Genomic DNA, 21412 nt, shown 5'->3' on the forward strand with positions numbered 1-21412 from the left:
TTTACACACTAAAATTCACTCATATAAGAGTTCAACTCAATGATTTAACTTTTTTTTTTGAGACAGTCTTGCTGTGTTGGCTAGGCTGGAGTGCAGTGGCATGATCTTGGTTCAGTGCAACCTCCACCTCCCGGGTTCAAGCGATTCTCATGCCTCAGCCTCCTGAGTAGCTGGGATTACATGTACACACCACCACGCATGGCTAATTTTTTTGTATTTTTAGTAGAGATGGGGTTTCACCATGTTGGCCAAACTGGTCCTGAAGTCCTGACCTCAGGCAGTCTGCCCACCTCAGCCTCCCAAAGTGTTGGGATTACAGGCATGAGCCACTGCACTCAGCCAGAACATTTTCATCACCCAACCTGGTGTACATTTGAGGTCAGTCCTTGTTCCTACTCTCAGTCTCAGACAACCACTGGTTTGCTTTCTGTTTCTAGATTTGCATTTTCTGGAAATTTCATATAAATGGAATTGTACAAAACATAGTCTATTCTTTTTCACTTAGCATACTGTTTTTGAGATTTCATCCCTGTTGTCGCATGTCTCAGTAGTTAATTCTCCTTTTTTTTTTTTTTTTTTTGAGACAGCGTCTCACTCTGTCACTCAGGCTGGAGTGCAGTGGTGCGATCCTGGCTCACTGCAACTTCTGCCTCCCAGGTTCAAGTGATTCTCCTGCCTCAGCGTCCTGAGTAGGGATGATGAATGTGCGCCACCACACCCAGCTAATTTTTGTATTTTTAGTAGAGACAGGGTTTCGCCATGTTGGTTAGGTTGGTCTTGAACTCCTGAGCTCAAAGTGATCTGCCCATCTCGGCTTCTCAGAGTGTTAAGGTTACAGGCGTGAGCCACCGTGCCCGGCTCATTCTTCTTTATTGCCAAATAATAATTATTCTGTTATATGAATATACCACATGTTATCCATTTACCGGTTGATAAACTATTGAACCATTTCCAGTTTTTGGCTATTATGAATAATGTTACAAAAATTCTTATACACATCTTTATGTCAAAGGAAATTGTTGGGTCATATGATAAGCCTTTGTTTTAATTCTTTCAGAAACTACCAAAGTGTTTTCCAAAGTGACTGTACCATTTTATATTTTAGGAATAGTGCATGAGGCTTCCAGTTTCTTTACATCCTGGCCAGTATCTGTTATCGTCAGTATTTTTGATTATAGCCATTCTGATAGACATTTAGTGTAATCTCATTGTGCTGTTAATTTGCATCTCCTTAATGGCTAATGTTGTTGAGCAACTTTTTTTTTATTATTATACTTTAAATTCTGGGATACAAGTGCAGAATGTGCAGGTTTGTTACATAGTTATACACGTGGCATGGTGGTTTCCTGCACCCATCAGCCCGTCATCTCCGTTAGATATCTCTTCTAATGCTATTCTTCCCCTAGCCCCCCACTCCCCGACAGGCCCCAGTGTGTAATGTTTCCTTCCCTGCATCCATGTGTTATAATTGTTAAAGTTCCACTTAATGAGTGAGAACATGCAGTGTTTAGTTTTCTATTCATGTGTTAGTTTGCTGACAATGATGATTTCCAGCTTCATCCATGTCCCTGCAAAGGACATGAACTCATCCTTTTTTATTTCTGCATAGTATTCCATGGTGTATATGTGCCACATTTTCTTAATCTAGTCTATCATTGATGGACATTTGGGTTGGTTCCAGTCTTTGCTGTTGTGAGCAGTGCTGCAGTAAACATACGTGTGCATGTGTCTTTATGATAGAATGATTTATAATCCTTTGGGTATATACCCAGTAATGGGATTGCTGGGTCAAACGGTACTTCTAGTTCAAGATCCGTGAGGAATCGCCACACTGTCTTCCACAATGGTTGAACTAATTTATATTCCCACCAACAGTGTAAAAGTGTTTCTGTTTCTCCACATCCTCTCCAGCGTCTGTTGTTTGTTGACTTTTTAATGATCACCATTCTAACTGGTGTGAGATGGTATCTCATTGTGGTTTTGATTTGCACTTCTCTAATGACCAATGATGATGAGTTTTTTTTTCATATATTTCTTGTCCACATAAATGGCTTCTTTTTAAGAAGTGCCTGTTCATATCCTTAGCCCACTTTTTGATGTGGTTGTTTGTTTTTTTCTTGTAAATTTGTTTAAGTTCTTTGTAGATTCTGGGTATTAGCCCTTTGTCAGATGGATAGATTGCAAAATTTTCTCCCATTCTGCAGGTTGCCTGTTCACTCTGATGATAGTTTCTTTTGTCATGCAGGAGCTCTTTAGTTTAAAGATCCCATTTGTCAATTTTGGCTTTTGTTGCCATTGCTTTTGGCATTTTAGTCATGAAGTCTTTGCCCATGCCTACGTCCTGAATGGTATAGCCTAGGTTTTCTTCTAGGGTTTTTATGGTTTTAGGTCTTACATTTAAGTTTTTAATCCATTTGAGTTAATTTTTGTATGAGGTGTAAGGAAGGGGTCCAGTTTCAGTTTTCTGCATATAGCTAGCTGGTTTTCCCAACACCATTTATTAAATAGGGAATCCTTTCCCCATTGCTTGTTTTTGTCAGGTTTGTGAAAGAACAGATGGTTGTAGATGTGTGGCATTATTTCTGAGGCCTCTGTTCTGTTCCATTGGTCTATATCTTTGTTTTGGTACCAGTACCATGCTGTTTTGGTTACTGTAGCCTTGTTGTATAGTTTGAAGTCAGCTAGCATGATGTTTCTAGTTTTGTTCTTTTTACGTAGGATTGTCTTAGCTATATGGGCTTTTTTTTGGTTCCACATGAAATTTAATTTTTTTTTTTTTCTAATTCTGTGAAGAAAGTCAATGATAGCTTGATGGGAATAGCATTGAATCTATAAATTACTTTGGGCGATAGGCTATTTTCACAGTATTGATTCTTCCTATCCTTGAGCATGGGATGGTTTTCCATTTATTTGTGTCTTCTCTTATTCCCTTGTCTCTAATAAAACAGACTTTAAACCAACAAAGATCAAAAAAGACAAAGAAGGCCATTACATAATGGCAAAGGGATCAATGCAACACGAAGAGCTAACTTTCCTAAATATATATGCACCCAATACAGGAGCACCCAGATTCATAAAGCAAGTTCTTAGAGACCTACGAAGAGACTTAGACTCTCACGCAATAATAGCCAGAGACTTATCACCCCACTATCAATATTAGATCAATGAGACAGAAAATTAACAAGGATATTCAGCACTTGAACTCAACTCTGGACCAAGCAGACCTAATAGACATCTGGGGAACTGTCTACCCCAAATCAACAGAATATACATTCTTCTCAGCACCTATTGCACTTATTCTAGAATTGACCACATAATTGGAAGTAAAACACTCCCCAGCAAATGCAAAACAACATAAATCGTAACAAACAGTCTGTCAGATCACAGTGCAATCAAATTAGAACTCAGGATTAAGAAACTCAAAACCACACAACTACGTGGAAACTGAACAACCCGCTCCTGAATGACTGCTGGGTAAATAACGAAATTAAGGCAGAAATAAAGAAGTTCTTTGAAACCAATGAGAACAAAGTCACAACGTACTAGAATCTCTGGGACACAGCTAAAGTAGTGTTTAGAGAGAAATTTATAGCACTAAAAGCCCACAGGAGAAAGAGGGAAAGATCTAAAATTGACACCCTAACCTCACAATTAAACGAACTAGAGAAGCAAGAGCAAACAAATTCAAAAGCTAGCAGAAGACAAGAAATAACTAAGATCAGAGCAGAACTGGAGGAGATAGAGACACGAAAAACCCTTCAAAAAAATAGTGAATCCAGGAGCTGTTTTTTTCAAATGATTAACAAAATAGACCGCTAGCCAGACTAATAAAGAAGAAAAGAGAGAAGAATCAAAGAGACACAATAAAAAGTGATAAAGGGGATATCACTCACTGATCCCACAGAAATACAAACTACCACAGAGAATACTATAAACACCTCTATGCAAATAAACTAGAAAATTTAGAAGAAATGGATAAATTCCTGGACACATACACCGTCCCAAGACTAAACCAGGAAGAAGTCAAATCCCTGAAAAGACCAATAACAAGTTCTGAAATTGAGGGAGTAATTAATAGCCTACCAACCAAAAAGCCCAGTACCAGATGGATTCACAGCTGAGTTCTACTAGAGGTACAAAGAGGAGCTGGTACCTTTCCTTCTGAAACTTTTCCAAACAATGCAAAAAGAGGTGCTCCTCCCTAACTCATTTTATGAGGCCAGCATCATCCTGATACCAAAACCTGGCAGAGACACAACAAAAAAAGAAAAATTTCGGCCAGTATCCCTGCTGAACTTCGATGCAAAAATCTGCAATAAAATACTGGCAAACCAAATCCAGTGGCACATCAAAAAGCTCATCCATCAAGATCAAGTGGGCTTCATCCCTGGGATGCAAGCCTGGTTCAACATATGCAGATTGATAAATGTAATCCATCATATAAACAGAAACAATGACCAAAACCATATGATTGTCTCAATAGATGCAGAAAAGGCCTTCGATAAAATTCAACACCCCTTCATGCTAAAATCTCTCAATAAACTAAGTATTGATGGAATGTATCTCACAATATTAAGAGCTATTTATGACAGACCCACAGCCAGTATCATACTGAATGGGCAAAAGCTGGAAGCATTCCCTTTGAAAACTGGTACAAGACAGGTATGCCCCCTCTCACCACTCCTGTTCAACATAGTATTCGAAGTTCTGTCCCGTGCAGTCAGGCAAGAGAAAGAAATAAAATATATTCAAATAGGAAGAGAGGAAGTCAAATTGTCTCTGCAGATGACATGAATGTATATTTAGAAAACCCCATCATCTCAGCCCCAAATCTCCTTAGGCTGATAAGCAACTTCAGCAAAGTCTCAGGATACAAAATCAGTGTGCAAAAACCACAAGCATCTACCAATAGTAGACAGCAAGCCAAATCATGAGTGAACTCCCATTCACAGTCGCTACAAAGAATAAAATACTTAGGAGTCCAACTTAGAAGGGATGTGAAGGACCTCTTCAAGGAGAACTACAAACCATTGAGCAACTTTTTATGTGCTTATTATCCATTTGTGTATCTTCTTTTGTGAAATATCTATTCATACTTTTTTTTATCCTTTATTGTTCTTTTAATATCTTCTTAAATTTTCTCCTGAGACTGGTGAGCAGAGGGACCCAGAGCAAGGGAACTTAGAGGAAAGGAAAGAAGGCAGTAATTAGGAAGGAGGAGGCCAGGAGGAGGAAGAAAGCATTTTTTTTTCCCACTTTTTTTTTTTTTTTATTATACTTTAAGTTCTAGGGTACATGTGCACAATGTGCAGGTTTGTTGCATATGTATACATGTGCCATGTTGGTGTGCTACACCCATTAACTCATCATTTACATTAGGTATATCTCCTAATGCTATCCCTCACGGCTACCACCTCCCCACAATAGGACCCAGTGTGTGATGCTCCTCTTCCTGTGTCCAAGTGATCTCATTGTTCAATTCCCACCTATGAGTGAGAACATGCAGTATTTGGTTTTCTGTTCTTGTGATAGTTTGCTGAGAATGATGGTTTCCAACTACATCCATGTCCCTACAAAGGACACGAACTCATCCTTTTTTTATGGCTGCATAGTATTCCATGGTGTATATGTGCCACATTTTCTTAATCCAGTCTGTCACTGATGGACATCTGGGTTGATTCCAAGTCTTTGCTATTGTGATAGTGCCACAATAAACATACGTGTACATGTGTCTTTATAGCAGCATGACTTATAATCCTTTGGGTATATCCCCAGTAATGGGATGGCTGGGTCATGGTATTTCTAGTTCTAGGTCCTTGAGGAATCGCCACACTGTTTTCCACAATGGTTGAACTAGTTAGTCCCACCAGCAGTGTAAAAGTGTTCCTATTTCTCCACATCCTCTCCAGCACCTGTTGTTTCCTGATTTTTTAAAGACTGTCATTCTAACTGGTGTGAGATGGTATCTCATTGTGGTTTTGATTTGCCTTTCTCTGATGGCGAGTGATGATGAGCATTTTTTCATGTGTCTGTTGGCTGTATGAATGTCTTCTTTTGAGAAGTGTCTGTTCATATCCTTTGCCCACTTTTTGATGGGGTTTTTTTTTTTCTTGTAAATTTGATTGAGTTCTTTATAGGTTCTGGATATTAGCCCTTTGTCAGATGAGTAGATTGCAAAAATTTTCTCCCATTCTGTAGGTTGCCTGTTCACTCTGATGGTAGTTTCTTTTGCTGTGCAGAAGCTCTTTAGTTTAATTAGATCCCATTTGTCAATTTTGGCTTTTGTTGCCGTTGCTTTTGGTGTTTTAGACATGAAGTCCTTGCCCATGCCTATGTCCTGAGTGGTATTCCTTAGGTTTTCTTCTAGGGTTTTTATGGTATTAGGTCTAACATTTAAGTCTCTAATCCATCTTGAATGAATTTTCGTATAAGGAGTAAGGAAGGGATCCAGTTTCAGCTTTCTATTTATGACTAGCCAATTTTCCCAGCACCATTTATTAAATAGGGAATCCTTTCCCCATTTCTTGTTTTTGTCAGGTTTGTCAAAGATCAGATGGCTGTAGATGTATGGTATTATTTCTGAGGGCTCTGTTCTGTTCCATTGGTCTATCTCTCTGTTTTGGTACCAGTACCATGCCGTTTTGGTTACTGTAGCCTTGTAGTGTAGTTTGAAGTCAGGTAGCGTGATGCCTCCAGTTTTGTTCTTTTGGCTTAGGATTGTCTTGGCAATGCGGGGTCTTTTTTGGTTCCATATGTACTTTAAAGCAGTTTTTTCCAATTCTGTGAAGAAAGTCATTGGTAGCTTAATGGGGATTGCATTGAATCTATAAATTACCTTGGGCAGTATGGCTATTTTCACAGTATTGATTCTTCCTATCCATGAGCATGGTATGTTCTTCCATTTGTTTGTGTCCTCTTTTATTTCACTGAGCAGTGGTTTGTAGTTCTTCTTGAAGAGGTCCTTTACATCCCTTGTAAGTTGGATTCCTAGGTATTTTATTCTCTTTGTAGTCATCGTGAATGGGAGTTCACTCATGATTTGGCTCTCTGTTTGTCTGTTATTGGTGTATAAGAATGCTTGTGTTTTTTGCACATTGATTTTGTATCCTGAGACTTTGCTGAAGTTGCTTATCAGCTTAAGGAGATTTTGGGCTGAGACAATGGGGTTTTCTAAATATACTATCATGTCATCTGCATATTCATACATTTTTACCCAATTTTTATTTTGGTAATTCATTGTTTTATTGAGTTATAAGAGAATTTATGGAGACAAATTCTTTATGAGATATATGATTTGCAAATATTTTCTCATATTGTATGACTTGACTTTTCATTTTCTTAATGAAGAGCAGAAGTTTTTCATTTTGTTAAATTCAGTTATCAACTTTTTTTCTTGTATAGATTCTGTTTCTGGTATCAAATTTAAGAAAACTTTGCCTCCTCCAAGGTCATAGAAATTTTCTCCTTTGTTTTCTTCTTGAACAAGAGTCAGCAAATTACAGCCTGTGAACCCCATCTGGCCCACAGCCTACTTTTGTAAATAAAGTTTTATTTAAACATAGCCATACTTCTGTATTTACATATTGTCTATGCCTGCTTTCTCTCTACCTGAACTTTTGCGCAGTTTCTATACTGTGTCGCCCAGAAAACTTGAAATACTTAATGGCCCCTTTCAAAAAATGTTTGCTGATCCCTGTTCTAGAAGTGTTACAGTTTTAGTTCTTATAGTTCTAGGATCCAATTTTAATTAATTTTTCCGTATGATGTGAGGCAAAGAGACAAGTTCATTATTATTATTTTTATTTTGGTGTATGGATATGCAGTTGTCCTAGTACCGTTTGTTAAAAAACTCTCCTATATGTTAGAAGTTACTTGCTTCTGGCTGCTTTCAAGATTTTCTTCTTGTGTCTTGTTTTCAGCTGTTTGATTATGATGTATCTGGGTGAGGATATCTTTGTGCTTATCATACTTTGGATTTGTTGAATTCCTTAGATCTGTAGGTAAATGTTTTTTCATGAAATTTGGAACGTTTTCAGCAGTTACTTCTTCTAATATTTTTACTGTTCCCTTTCTGGAGCTCCGATTATGTACGTGCTGATATGCTTGATGTTGTTTACAAATCTCCAATGCTCTGTTCTTTTTCTCTGTTCTGATTGGTTTTTTTTTGTAATTTCACAGACTGTTTCCTATTTAATATCGAATCTGCTCTTCAGACCATCTAGTGAACTCATTTGAATTTCTCATTTCAGTTACTATTCAACTCTAAAATTTCCACTTGGTTCTTTTTAATAGTTTGCATTTATTTCTTTGTTGATATTCCCTATTTTAGTTATATCATCACAACTTTGAGCATGGCTTCCTGTAATTCTTTGAATAATATTTATAACTCTTTTGAAGGTTTTGTCTGCTAAATCCAATATCTGCTCTTACTCGGATACAAATTCTGCTGGCTGCTTATTTTTCCCCCCGAATACGGGTCATAGTTGGCTGTTTCTTTCCATGACTTATAATTTTTTTTGGAACTGGACATTTTGTGTAGTATGTTATAGTAACTTTGGATTCAGTTTTTATTCATTTTTTTCCCTTGCAGATTGTATTTATTTATTTATTTAGTAACTTTCATGGACTTCAACTGCAGAATCTGTGTCTCCCACTATGTGTGGTTACTTATGTGTCTCCCCAGCTTTTAAAACTTTTTAATTTGTAATTTTAAGCTTGGCTTTGTAGGGTTCCCACCTGCAATTCCTGAATTTAGTGCTTAGCTAATTATTGGTTGAAGGCTATACCTAAACACATTGAGCCAGAAAGGCTTTCACCTTCTGCTGGGAGATTGTATGGAGGCTGTGAAGGGAGGATCACTTGGGCTCAGAGATTGAAGCTAACCTGGGCAACATAGTGAGACCCTGTTTCTGATTAAAAGAAAAAATCAACTAAGTATAGTCTGTTTTCATGTTTGTTTCTTTTACTTTTTATTATGTTGTCTTAGACCTAAGACCCTGTGCATGTACCCAAATTTTCTGTTAGCCAGGCGTGTGTGGAGAGCTAGGTCTCTCAGGTTTCCAGCTTCCCCCATGCATATGCTGCCGGTCTCTCAGTTAGACTGCATTTTGTGTGGAGCTTAGGACTTTATGGGACTCCCGTGTACATGTGTGCAGGCTCCTAGTCAGCCAGTGTTGTGTGGAGGGCATAGGCTCTCTCTTTAGGATGTGTGGAAAATTTATCAAGTCTCTCTATGGCTTTGCCATTTCCATTGTCTTTCTATTAAGTTTCTACCTAGTCCTCAGGTTTCTGGCTCACCTCAACAACAGCAATCTCGGACTAAGCAATCTGCAGGCTTTTCTGTTTCCTGCTGAGTGTGGGTTTTCCACTCTCTGCTCCAAGTCAAAGTCATCCCCTTTTTGCAATGAATGTGCGGGTTCCTTGATGGAACTTATACTTCAGTGGAGCTAGGGTAGGGGATGGAGGTAGCTCCTGGTAAGATGCCAGATTTCCACCGTAGTTACCAGGAAGTTCTGTAGTTTTTCATTAACATGTTCTTCTCATTTTTTTTTGTTGTTGTTGTTTTGCCTTTGGTTGATTTCCATAGCACAAAGATGGTTGCTTTTGACGCTTTTATCCAGTTTTATAATTGCTTTTTGGGGGTGAGATTTTGTATTCTTTCACTGGAAGTTCAACTTCAGAACTTGGATTTTAAATCCTAGTAGTATTACTTTTCAAAGCTAAATGCTCTTTTTTCTAATTCATGCTTATTTGTCTGTAGAGCTAGAGAACAAGTAATTTTTTAAAAAGACAGATGACAGAGGGGTGGATGAATGAGCCCCAATTCAAGTCCTAGGTTTCAACAGAGAACAGAGTTTTATACCTCCTTATAGATAGATTTGCAAGCTCAAACTGAGGTTAATTGAAGGGATTAATGGCTCTTGTGGAGAGTAGACGTGTTGTTTATTCAGAGTGAGCCAACTATTGTGACGAAGTACCTTTCCTATAGTGTTCTTCACTTCATAACAATTTTATGAAGTAAGTATTGCAATTATGATTCCGTATTTTACAGATACGGAAATATATTTACAATTCGGGAACTTATCTATGCTCTGAACATTTGTATGTGGTGGGGATAGCACTTGAACCCATTTCTTCTGGTTTCGCCTTGTTCTTTATACTCCGTATAACTACTTTCCAATCATATCATAATTACTCACAGACACTTTGATGATCTTAATGTATTTTTTAATGTAGGTAGTAGTTGAGGTTAGAATAATTAATTCTTTTCTTTCAACTGACAATTAGTCTTAACTAATTGAAGAGCTGGATTCAGTCAGGCAGTTATTTAGCAAACTGGTAACAGTTAGAGAAAGAGATCCTGTGGCAGCTTCCTCTGCCAGCTTCCTTTTTTTCTCTTACTCCATAGATGCAGATTCTGCCCAAGAAGCCCCTGCATTGCAGAGGGACTGGAGATCTGTATGATCTGTTTATTTCGCAATTGACAGGGTAAGGGGGCCTTACGGGGGAGGTGCTTTAGCTTTATGCAGCTGGGCTAACATTTATTTGGGGATTATTTAAACTTAGTATTTTTAAAAACTTTGATGAATTTTGTTTGTCCTGCATCAGTTAAGTGCCAGATTATCATATTAAAAAGCATTTATTATAATGGTGATTTTTTAAAAAAGGTCCTGTTAACAACAAATCAGACAAACATGGTTCATGCTTCTAAAATACCAAATCTGGGATCATTTAGAATATAAGTAATATTGAATATATGTAAGTAAAATTCATGACAATAACATTTTTAAAAAATGGTTTTGAATGAACATCTGTTTCTATAGCTCATCATATTCTTTATTAATCTACTTTGTTTCTTTTCCATAAATCTGTCAATCTGTAGAGTGAAAAAGGGACTTGTGGATATGCCATAAACATTGTGGGTGGCTGTGGTGTCTTTTTCTGCTGCTAGAAATTAATACTTACTTCCTTTAATTCTTTGTCTACCCTAGATGCCAATGAAATTTGAGTCGTATCTTCCGACTGTCTTGTATCTGATCATTAGGATAAGTGTAAAAATGCAGTTGATAAATCTTACGGGAGCCAAGATTAAGTTTTGTAGGTCTCACTTGGCAGGTTTATAGAGCAAGTGCCAGAAATGATGGTTTTTATAATAGGATAGATTAAAATAGGCGAGGAAGAGTTTAATGTTCTTTTATAATCACAGAAAGATTTGGCAGATGACTGTAGCCTTGATGAGTACGTGAAAAGAATTGAGTTGGTGCTGTTCTGATGGGCTTGTTTTTATTTTTCGAGATGTTATTATACCTGGTAGTAAAATAGCTTTGTTTACCTAAAGAAGTAATATATTTCTGTAGTTTAAATGGATATTTTTAGTATTCTGTATGACTCATATTTTTAATCGTACCCTCGTACCCTTTAAACATTTAATTTATGGATTTTAAGAATTCAACAATAATATTATGTATGTTGTCCTTACCACTATTAATACATATTCCACTTTCTAATGCCAACACATTTGGAGAACTACTTTCATTCTTAAGCATCTTAAATGACCTTTTTTTTTTTTTTTTCTGTTTTCTTTAAGCCATAAGGATGAGTTTACCATTATTCCTGTACTGGTTGGAGCTCTGAGTGAGTCAAAAGAACAGGAATTCGGAAAACTCTTCAGTAAATATCTAGCGGATCCTAGTAATCTCTTTGTGGTTTCTTCTGATTTCTGCCACTGGGGTAAGTTCTAGATTTTAACATATCATGGTAGATGTTATATACTTCTGGTTAAAGGTATCTTTTCATTCTAAGCTCTGATTTTCAATTTTTTATCACTTTCCTTGGAAAGTTTTACTTCTGGCAGCAATGTTTAAAAGTGAACAAAAAATCTTTTGATCCTTTAAAAAGGATCAGATTACAATAGTGGATTATGGGTACATTTCCAAAGGCGACTGGTATAATTGGATTCACACTGTGAAGGCATCCTTGCTTAGATACTTATGTAGTGGGAGTTAAGATCTTTTAACCTCATTTCCAAGTAGGTGTGTATGGTAGATTCTTTGAAGTTAGTTTTGGTGGATAAATCCAGTGTTCTTTAGGATATAGAAGAGCACTGTGTGCTGTGCCAGTCCTTTTCCACATTTCCTTTTTTGTAATTAGTCTTTTTTTTTCTTTTCTTTTTTCCCCTTTTGGTGCTTAGTTTTTGCCCACAATTGCCATCAGTTTAAAGCTACCCTCCAGAGATTATAACATACTGGCTATTAGCACTGTGGTCTTCATTGGTAATGCTTTATGAGGGTAAGGACTCTTGAGTGATGTTTTGATTATTGTAAGAGTAAGAATGCTTCACAGTGAATACACCATAAGACAAGTGAGCTGTTTGTGGATTCCTCTTTTAGTAAACGTTGCTTTTACGGTCTTTGGATGCAGTTTGCTTTCCTTTATCCATTACTGTCCCAGAATATTTCTAAGTTTTGTTCCTTTTAGGACATCTCTTTGACCTATTAATTTATTGGTTTAAGATGCCAATATCTGTTCATTTATCAGTTATTTCTTTGATTATAAGGAAACCTAAAATGTAAGACCATAATTTTTAAGATACAATGCTAGAATAGCCAGGAGAACATCCTCAGTGAAACATAGGGAGCCATGGCATTTTATATGTCTTACCCATTGATTGCCAGAATTAATTCAACATTTATCTGGCCTGGTTGGGCTGGTGTCTTTCTCTTGCTTCTATCTCCGAATGGCCTTTTCAAAGTTGAGATCTCAGTTCAAGAGAACTATCTTTCATAATGGTACAGATTATTTTTTTGCATAAAGTACTTATCCTCAACTGGGAGTGATTTTACTGTGAGGGGCATTTGAAAATTCCTGAAGACAGTTTTGATCACCACAACTGGGATATGGTTTGGAGGTGGCAATACTATTGGTATCTAATGAGTAGAGTCCAGGGTAGCTGCTAAATAAACATCCTACAATGGCACAGGATGGCTCCCACATCAGAGAATTACCAGGCCCAAAATGTCAGCAGTGCTGAGGTTGGAAACCCAGATTTTTAGGATATGCAGGTAGTTGTGCTTCCTTTTCAACCCCCTAGAGAAGCTCTCAGTGGTCTTCTTCTTTTTTTAAATCTGTTTTTAATATTCAAGGTTCTTTATTTACTGATTTTATTGGTTAGCTGGTTTGCTACCTTTGGCAGAAGTTACATTTTATGGATATAAGTATGCTGCTTAGATCTGAAGGCTTGGTAGATGCTTAAAAGGAGTTCCTTTCTGTGGAATTTTGGAGTTTAATAAGTGATCTTGAAAACTTAATATCATTACTGCAAAACAGGGTATTTTCCTTAATATTGTGAATTTGTGTTGGTAACAAAGCATGGCTTTATGTTTTGAAAATTAAAATTCTTGAAGCAAGTGTCCCACCCCTCCTTCATTTTTAAGGCTCTTATTAATCACTTGATTTAAATAATTAGTTCCCTTGATATTATTTTTCAGAACTTGGGCTTTCTCTCTAAGTTGGCAACCTGTGCAATCATAACATAAATTCATGTAAAACGTCAGTAAACATTTCCGTATTGCTCTTTTCTGTGGAATCATCCTTTTTACCTCATTAATAAAGACTTCTCAAGTAAGCAAAGCCTAGTCCACTGCTATATGTAACTACAATGACTGAGAGAGAAAAATAAATTTGTTTTACCTTTTACCTAGATTCTTAGAAAATTATTGAGGTTGTTTTGTCTCCTGATTTCTTGGAGATTTTGGTATCTAAATTGTAAGATAGGCTTTCCAGGTGATAGTTACAAAAAAGAGCTCAAAAAAATTTAAAGACTCATGAATAATAGTTGTAAGAATTATCTAGAGACTAAAACATTTTTTATGTTTATGTTTGGTGTTTAAGTAATAGAACTTTTCAAGAGTTTATTTTTTAGTATCACCATCATTAATAATACTCATTAAATGTTTTCTTTGTGTTTATGGAAAGCACTGTGCTACTTCTTACTGAGAAATATGTTGGGGTTCTGGAGATAAGTGAAAGGTGTAACATAGATAATATTCCAAAATTGATAGTCTTTTCACTACCACAGTAATTCTTGTAAAGTAAGATACATTTTCCTCTTTTGCATGCCTACTGAAGTAATATGAATTATTGACCAGTTATGGGTTAAGCTATCTTAAGAATTAAGTTTCATGTTTCTCACATTCATACTGTAGTGGCGACGGGTATCTTTCCTAAATTAGTAAGCCTGCCATATTATCATCTCAAAAATTCAGCTTTTTCTCATGAAGATAATACTTAATGGTTTTTCTTTTTAAAGAGGTACTATACAGGTTGATTTTTATTATATAGAAGCAATCATAACACTGACTTCTAAATAATTTCATAGGAGGGATTCAGTTCCTCATGCATGCAGAGGTCTTAAACGGTTCATTGAGTTACCTCTTAACACACTCTATAAATACCTGAATTTTTTTGGAAAAAAAATTTATTATAGTACACTTGAAAAATTACTCAGCTACACACAGTGGAAGTTTCTTTGTTTTGATTATTAGATTACTGGCAGTGACTACATTGTTCATTTTTAGTCAGTGGTTCTCTTTATAGTGTGCCTACCTGTTGCCGAAAGTAAAGTGAAAACCCTGGTGATAGAGACATTTCAGATTATTACGTGTAAATTGGAAGATTTTTCTTGTTGACCTTATTTGTTAGCCAATGTTCTTTATAAAAATGATCTATTTTCTTAAATGTATTTTACTTTAAAGATGTTCATCTTTCAGATGCCCTGTAGCTTTTATTTAGACTTGAAAAAGAGACATTAGAGAGATAAAGGTAGACATACTGAAGTACTCTCAAGTTTTCTTTCTAGTTGAGGTAAGTCAAGGGAGAGACAGGAACCTAGATTCCATTATCCCCCTTCTTTCAGTCCCCTCATTTGAGTTCCCTAAAAAGAAACCCTGCATTTCAGTTCCTGCCTTTTATCACATCACCAGTCTTGTACATATAGAAATGCCAGATTATATTGCTCAGGCAACACTTAAAATAGTTTCACCTCATTTCATCCTTTCTGTTACTAGCAGGAAGTAGATTAAGTGAAAAGACATTTGCCACTAGTCTGTATACTTTACTGTGGTTAAATAAATTGTTCCAATACTTTTTGTGCTTTTCAAGTTCTATATCCTATAGGATGGCTCCGTATGAGAGAATTTTGTCTGGACCTATTTTAATTTTTCAATTAGTAGAATTTTCTTCTCAAGTTTCAGTTTTGGCCTTCTTCATATATATGATTGATATTTGTGTTTCCATGACCTTCCTGAAATTTATATTTCTAAATTTAGATTGTTGGCAGCTTTCATTAACATAATTTTCACTTCTAAGAAGTTTCTAAATGAAATTGGATTTAGCAAAAATTGATTTTTCAAAAGTGCAGTCATGAACTGGATATGGTAGTTTGTGCCTATAGTCCCAGCTATGTGGGAGGTGAGGCAGGAGGATTACTTGAATCCAGCCTGGAGAACAAGTAAGACCTCATCTCTAACAAAAAAGAAACAAAAAGTAAAAGTGGACTCATGCTTTATTTGATTTACCTTTTATGGTGGTTTTGCAAATCAGTTTAGATAAGTTTACTTGGTGAATGTTTATGACATTATATTCTTCTTTAAATATGAGTTTACTATAGTCTTTTCAGCAATTTTGAATTTTTATGCATAAATTTATATTTGTTTTGGTTTACATTACTAGCTTTTTATAAATACGTACCACTTATTAAAAGTGGCATTCCCCTAAATATTTATGAAATTTATAACATTCAGATTTCTTCTTTATTGCATATTAACGTGATTATTCATGCATACTCTTCCTTTTTGTTAGTCTCTTGGGTATAAGGCTATTGCTGTTTTCTAAATAATTAAATTGGTTTGAGTGTAAGTTAGCTAATTCTTAAAATATACCTTAACCAAGCCATCATATTTGTCTTCTCAAATATTTGTACATACAGATTTTACACATTTAGTTTTTGACTTTTTGCAGATTTGAGATAAGGCTAATACTTATACATTATAACTAGGACTTCAGAATGAAAACATGATAGTATTTAGCTTTTAAAAGTGATTACCTTATTTGATGCTACTTAGAGAATATTTCTTTTATGAAATACATTTTTTCTTTGGTAGTGATTTCAATTATGAATGTCCCCAGGTTGGATCCTTAGGATCGAATGGCCTAGTAATTGATCTCACAAGGTTGTTGTGAGGTTTAACTCAAATATTTGAAAGTGGTTTAACATATTAAAAAATGTGATTAAGTAAATGTATGACAGTATAATTTTTATTGGATATATATCTGAAAATCTATCTTATTGACTGATCTTTTGGGGGTTTTATAGATCAACTTTCCAAGGTCATTATTTATTTTTGCAGTTCAGTGCATAGCTTAATGTTGAGGTATTTAATATTCTTTTACCTTTTGTTTTAAGGTACTTAAAAAGTAGCATTGGTTCTTGTACCATTCATTGTTATGTTTGTCCTCATTAGTTGATTGTTGTGTGTTAAACAGACATCCCTGGAGCTTATTCTCCACACTCTGTGAATCCACTCATTAATCACCAGTCACCTTTGGAGATGGGAAAATTACTTACCTGTATTTCTTTTTCTCAGAAAGCGTGCTCTGGAATGGATTCACAAATGAGCTACCCTCCTTCCCTCAAAGAGTAAGGTTTCTGCTTTACAGGATTTTTTTCTTGGGTTATTTTTCCTCTCATCTTTTGAATTTGAAAAGAACTGAGGGAAGGCACCTGAAGAAACTACTGACATACTCACTAGGGGAGTTCCAAAGCTTGTGCTGTCCCTAGGGGCAGTGTCAATGGCTCTTAAAGCTAGAATGCTCATACTTGGAGTTGAAACAGGGGCTCAAAGAATCCATTTTCCCAGTGTACCTTCTGAAAGGATAAGTTTCAGGTAAGTAATTTTCTCTTACTATGTGATACGCTTTATTCATACTTATAAAAGTACAAAAGTCCAGTTCTCCAGGTACATGGGCAATTGTATTTGTTTACAGTTTAGATTCATAACCTTTACTGAATGTCAGAAACACAAAAACTTATAAAAATAAAATAAATTTGCTCATGAGATACATATAATTATGATTTATTTTAAGTCAATAATACATTTTTAGTTAAAGGTATGTTTATGGTCATTTATTGTGCTTGTGCTATCATTTTCTTTATTATTAAATAAAATTTTGAGACACTTTTAAAATAATAGAAACCAAAAAATAGTATTTTAAACTCAGTTTCTGAGTGGTGATTGACTAAAGTTGTGTGTGTGTATGCACACATATGTAAATACACACATACATACAGGCTATGATGATGGCAACCATTTACTTCAAGTTAGATGCCTTCTGTATGTATATTGACCAGAATACATTCATTGTTCAAGTGATTTTTAAATATTTGTATAATTTTTAAAAATTACCATGAGACAATTTGAGCTGCTACAACTAAAATATTTATTCAGTGTAGTAGCCATATGTAGTGTGGATTTAGCTACTTAATCGAAACATTCTTTAGAGTCCTTCAAATATTTATAGTCAGTTTTTCAGTTATTAAATATGAGGTGGCTACTAAAGAGTAACAAAAAGTAGATAGCATTTACTCCCATTGGTTCTCTGTGCATTTTTGCATTCTCATTAAATCCCATGCCGATCCAGTATTTTAAAGTATTTCAAACATCTCCTCTTTTTTTCCTTCAGAAGCAGTTTTTAAGTGAAAGTTACATAGAAAATGGCCTATATGAACAAGATAGCAATTTAAAGTATAGACTTTTCACTTACTATTAAGTCTGGTTTGACCAACTTCAGCCATTTGGAACAGCAACTCTTTACTTGGAATTAAGCAGAAAAGACTTTTGAGTAGCAAATGACTATCATGAAGTGTATGCATTTTTCTCTGCACCTGGGAGTAGCAGTAGATTATGTCCCAGTTAGAAGACTTACTGATAGTAGCCAAAACTAATAGCTTTTTCCAGAAGCAGGGAAGAGAGAATGTATTAGTGTAAACCTAAAGCAGTTAAGGTTCAAAGAATTGAGGTGTATACTACCTTGATTTCCTCCAAGAATATTGTTCTTACTATAGTGAGAGTGAGTCAGAATATTCTTGTCTAAGGTGTTCATTTGCTTCAGAAAGATTTCAGACAGCTTTGTCAAAATAGCTTTGAAATAGAAGTAAAAATTTAGTATCAAATGAATTGAATCGATAAATTATTATAACTGCACTTTAGATTTGGCATTGAGCAGCCTTCTCACAGCCACCTGGCAATGAGAAAAATAGTGTCAGGCTGGGCACGGTGGCTCACGCCTATAATCCCAGCACTTTGGGAGGCCAAGGCAGGTGGATCACTTGAGGTCAGGAGTTTGAGACCAGCCTGGCCAACGTGGTGAAACCCTGTCTTTACTAAAGATACAAAAATTAGCTGGATGTGGTGGCACATGCCTATAGTCCCAACTACTCGGGAGATTGAGGCAGAAGAATCACTTGAACCCGGGAGGCAGAGGTTGCAGTGAGCCGAGGTTACGCCACTGCACTCCAGCCTGGGCAACAGGGTGAGACTCCATCTTTAAAAAAAAAAAAAAAAAAGAAAAGAAAAAATAGTGTCAATTATATAGTTATTAGGTAATTCTCATTGTTAGTTATGCACGAAGTATTAATATATACATTCTTTACAGAAAAATAAAGCTATACCTAACTCTAAATTTTGAAAGAAATGTTTAATGAATTATCAGTATAGAGGCATTGAATGATAAATTATCATTGTTTTAAGAATTTTTTTTTTAGTTCAAAGACTATAGTTGATCTCATAGCTAAGGTAACATGCAGTAATCTTTATTGTTTTATTCAGGAAGCAGATATTATTTCAGACCCTATTGCCCAATCCTAGGATATCATCAGTTAAGTTATGAGATGCAATATTGATTGAATAATGGCTCTTGGGAGAGAATAAGGACTGCTACATTGAGTAATTATATTACTGTATACGAAAAGTTAAAATGTGAACATTAAGGAAATATGACATATTTTAGAAAGATGACCATCAGAGGTGATCAGTGTCAACAAATGAATGAAGTGTTTCAGTTCTGTGATGTGTAGTTTTTCAAAAAGGACATCAAAGAGGGTTTTATAATTTTGCACTGCTCATCATTTACGTAATTTTTTTAGTAAGATGAACAGAAAACTTAAAAATCTTAATTATCCAGCTAAAGAGTTCCATGTCTTCAGGTGTGAGGGTGGTAACTGGATATATCAATATTGCTCTAAACGTGAAGCACAAGACACATTATGTGTGTACATGATTTGTATACTCTTAATTCCTTTAGAAATGCATTTTGGTCAATCTTTAACATTAAGGAAATACAAAAGTAATGACTTCTTAGAAAAAAGGCACTGCTGAAAGGTAGATTTAGGTGTATCTGAAATACGTTATAGTCAGTTGAGTAAGAACACTCCATAATTAGTTAAGAAAATTTTTAACTTTTGATTTTCATGTAACTAGTAGGAAACAATTTTTCTGAGACTTTTGTTTTCTGTCTTCTCTTTAAGCTTCTTTCGTTTTACCCTCTCTGTTCTTTGGAGAATAGCCAAAACATTGAATGTTCTATGCTTTTACTCTTACTGAGATTTTATGTCAGGGTAGGAATATTTATTATATTTATATTATATTTACCCTTTTGTGTGTTCTGTTCACATTGCATAAGGCACTTGTATTGATCCTTTTCTAAGTAGTGCAAAAATGAGATATATTTTTTTTAAATTTACTTCATAAAAATCACATAAGTTACAGTATTTGTGACCTACACTTTTTTTTCCCCTGTAATAGAGATCAAACCTTTGTACAGCAAAAGCAAAGGCTTTTAGTGATTTGTTATACCAAGATAGTTTTCTTAAACCAAATTTTCTTCAGTAATATTCTTTGGGTTTACTTTCCAATATAGACTGATAAAATGTTTAACAATGCTTCTAACTTTTAAGCTGTTTTGTTTCCTTAATCTTGTATTTCTGGTGATTTTAAGGTTTCTACAATTTGAAATAGTTCTTAACATCATAAAACATTGGTGATATCATTTCTTTATTACCTTCCCAAATATGCCTTTTATTTTTATGTACAAGGGCTCTTGGGAATGATTCTCTCAGAGGCTTAAGCTGTGCTTTGCCTTTCATGAGAACTGAAATTATTTGGTAAGCGCTTGCTTTCTTTTTAGCTTCTAATTTTTCCCTATTTTATTTTGTACATGATATTTGTTTCAAGGTCAAAGGTTCCGTTACAGTTACTATGATGAATCCCAGGGGGAGATTTATAGATCCATTGAACATCTAGATAAAATGGTAAGTCTTTCAGGTGTGGGATTTTAATGCTCTAAGGCTTTTTCTTTAATTTCAGATTAGTAATTCAAGACTTAATATGTTGAAATAATATACTTTTTTCCCTATCTTTAAATGTACAAAATGCAATGTGTCATCATATAAATATTGACTATAAGAATAATCCCTTCTAGTAGGAATTTCCATCATCATAATTTTGTTTGATTAATGAGAATATTTAAGAATAATATATACAGATTTAAAATACTTTTTAGAGTAGTACTTTAGCTTTAGGGACAATAGGATACTAATACCATCATTTACTGTTAAGCAGTAGTAACCATAGCAGATGATGGATACCTTGACTCCTATTTGTTTCATGACTACCTGAAATATTTCTTTTGACTCCTTCTTTTGACTCCTTCTGAACAGCATTGTTGTTTCTTAAAATTTATTAAATAACTTAGTATATTTTTAGTTTTGATAGCAGGCCAAATTACTGTTCTTAAGTGATGATGAAGATTTTATGAATTAGCTACTAAAAATACGTATTCTATGGGAGGAACTATATGTAAACTTGAAGTAAATAATCTGAAAATTATAAAGGTTTGACTGAAAGTCTTAATTTTTTAAAATTATTGCCGCTTTGCCTCTGGAAATAAAGATATCATAGCCTTATGATAACAGTGTACAGGAATTCCAATGTACACAAAATGTAGCTAACTTAAATCTTGTCTGCCATGCTGAAGAGATTTATACATATACTTTATTTTAAGTTTTAAAATTTCAGGCATGTTTATTTTGTTTTGTTAATTTATTTTTATTATTTCCTTGGACCAGCAGTTTGACCTGACAGAGGCATGTTTATTTTGGAGCTACTTTTTAGAAGCTCTCAAAGTGATCTAAAATTTAATGGAATTAATATTTTAAACATAATAAACTCACATCATTGACATATTTCTGTAAAATATCCTGTAAATCAGATTATTTATCTAATTTCATTTTTGTTTTGATTTGCATTTCCCATTGATCTTAAGCATGCATATTAAGACATTTATTTTTTCCTCTTTT

The 21412-nt window shown here is 35.0% G+C and overlaps 1 protein-coding gene across 6 annotated transcripts in view; it reads left to right on the forward strand.

Moving 5' to 3' along the window:
- MEMO1 (mediator of cell motility 1) overlaps positions 1-21412 on the forward strand; it is a 142364-nt gene that overhangs the window by 106501 nt on the left and 14451 nt on the right. For 3 of the 6 annotated variants that reach the window (XM_074012028.1, XM_015433452.3, XM_074012029.1), the window contains one exon: positions 20289-20365. In XM_074012028.1, coding sequence (XP_073868129.1) covers positions 20289-20365 — 77 coding nt within the window. Of the gene's footprint in view, positions 1-10408; positions 10489-11587; positions 11731-20288; positions 20366-21412 lie in introns of all 6 variants that reach the window. The other 3 variants (XR_012422510.1, XM_045369546.2, XR_012422508.1) reach the window with 3 other exon arrangements.

The sequence above is a fragment of the Macaca fascicularis genome, chromosome 13 (genome assembly GCF_037993035.2).
Source record: "Macaca fascicularis isolate 582-1 chromosome 13, T2T-MFA8v1.1".
NCBI classification, from domain to species: domain Eukaryota; kingdom Metazoa; phylum Chordata; class Mammalia; order Primates; family Cercopithecidae; genus Macaca; species Macaca fascicularis.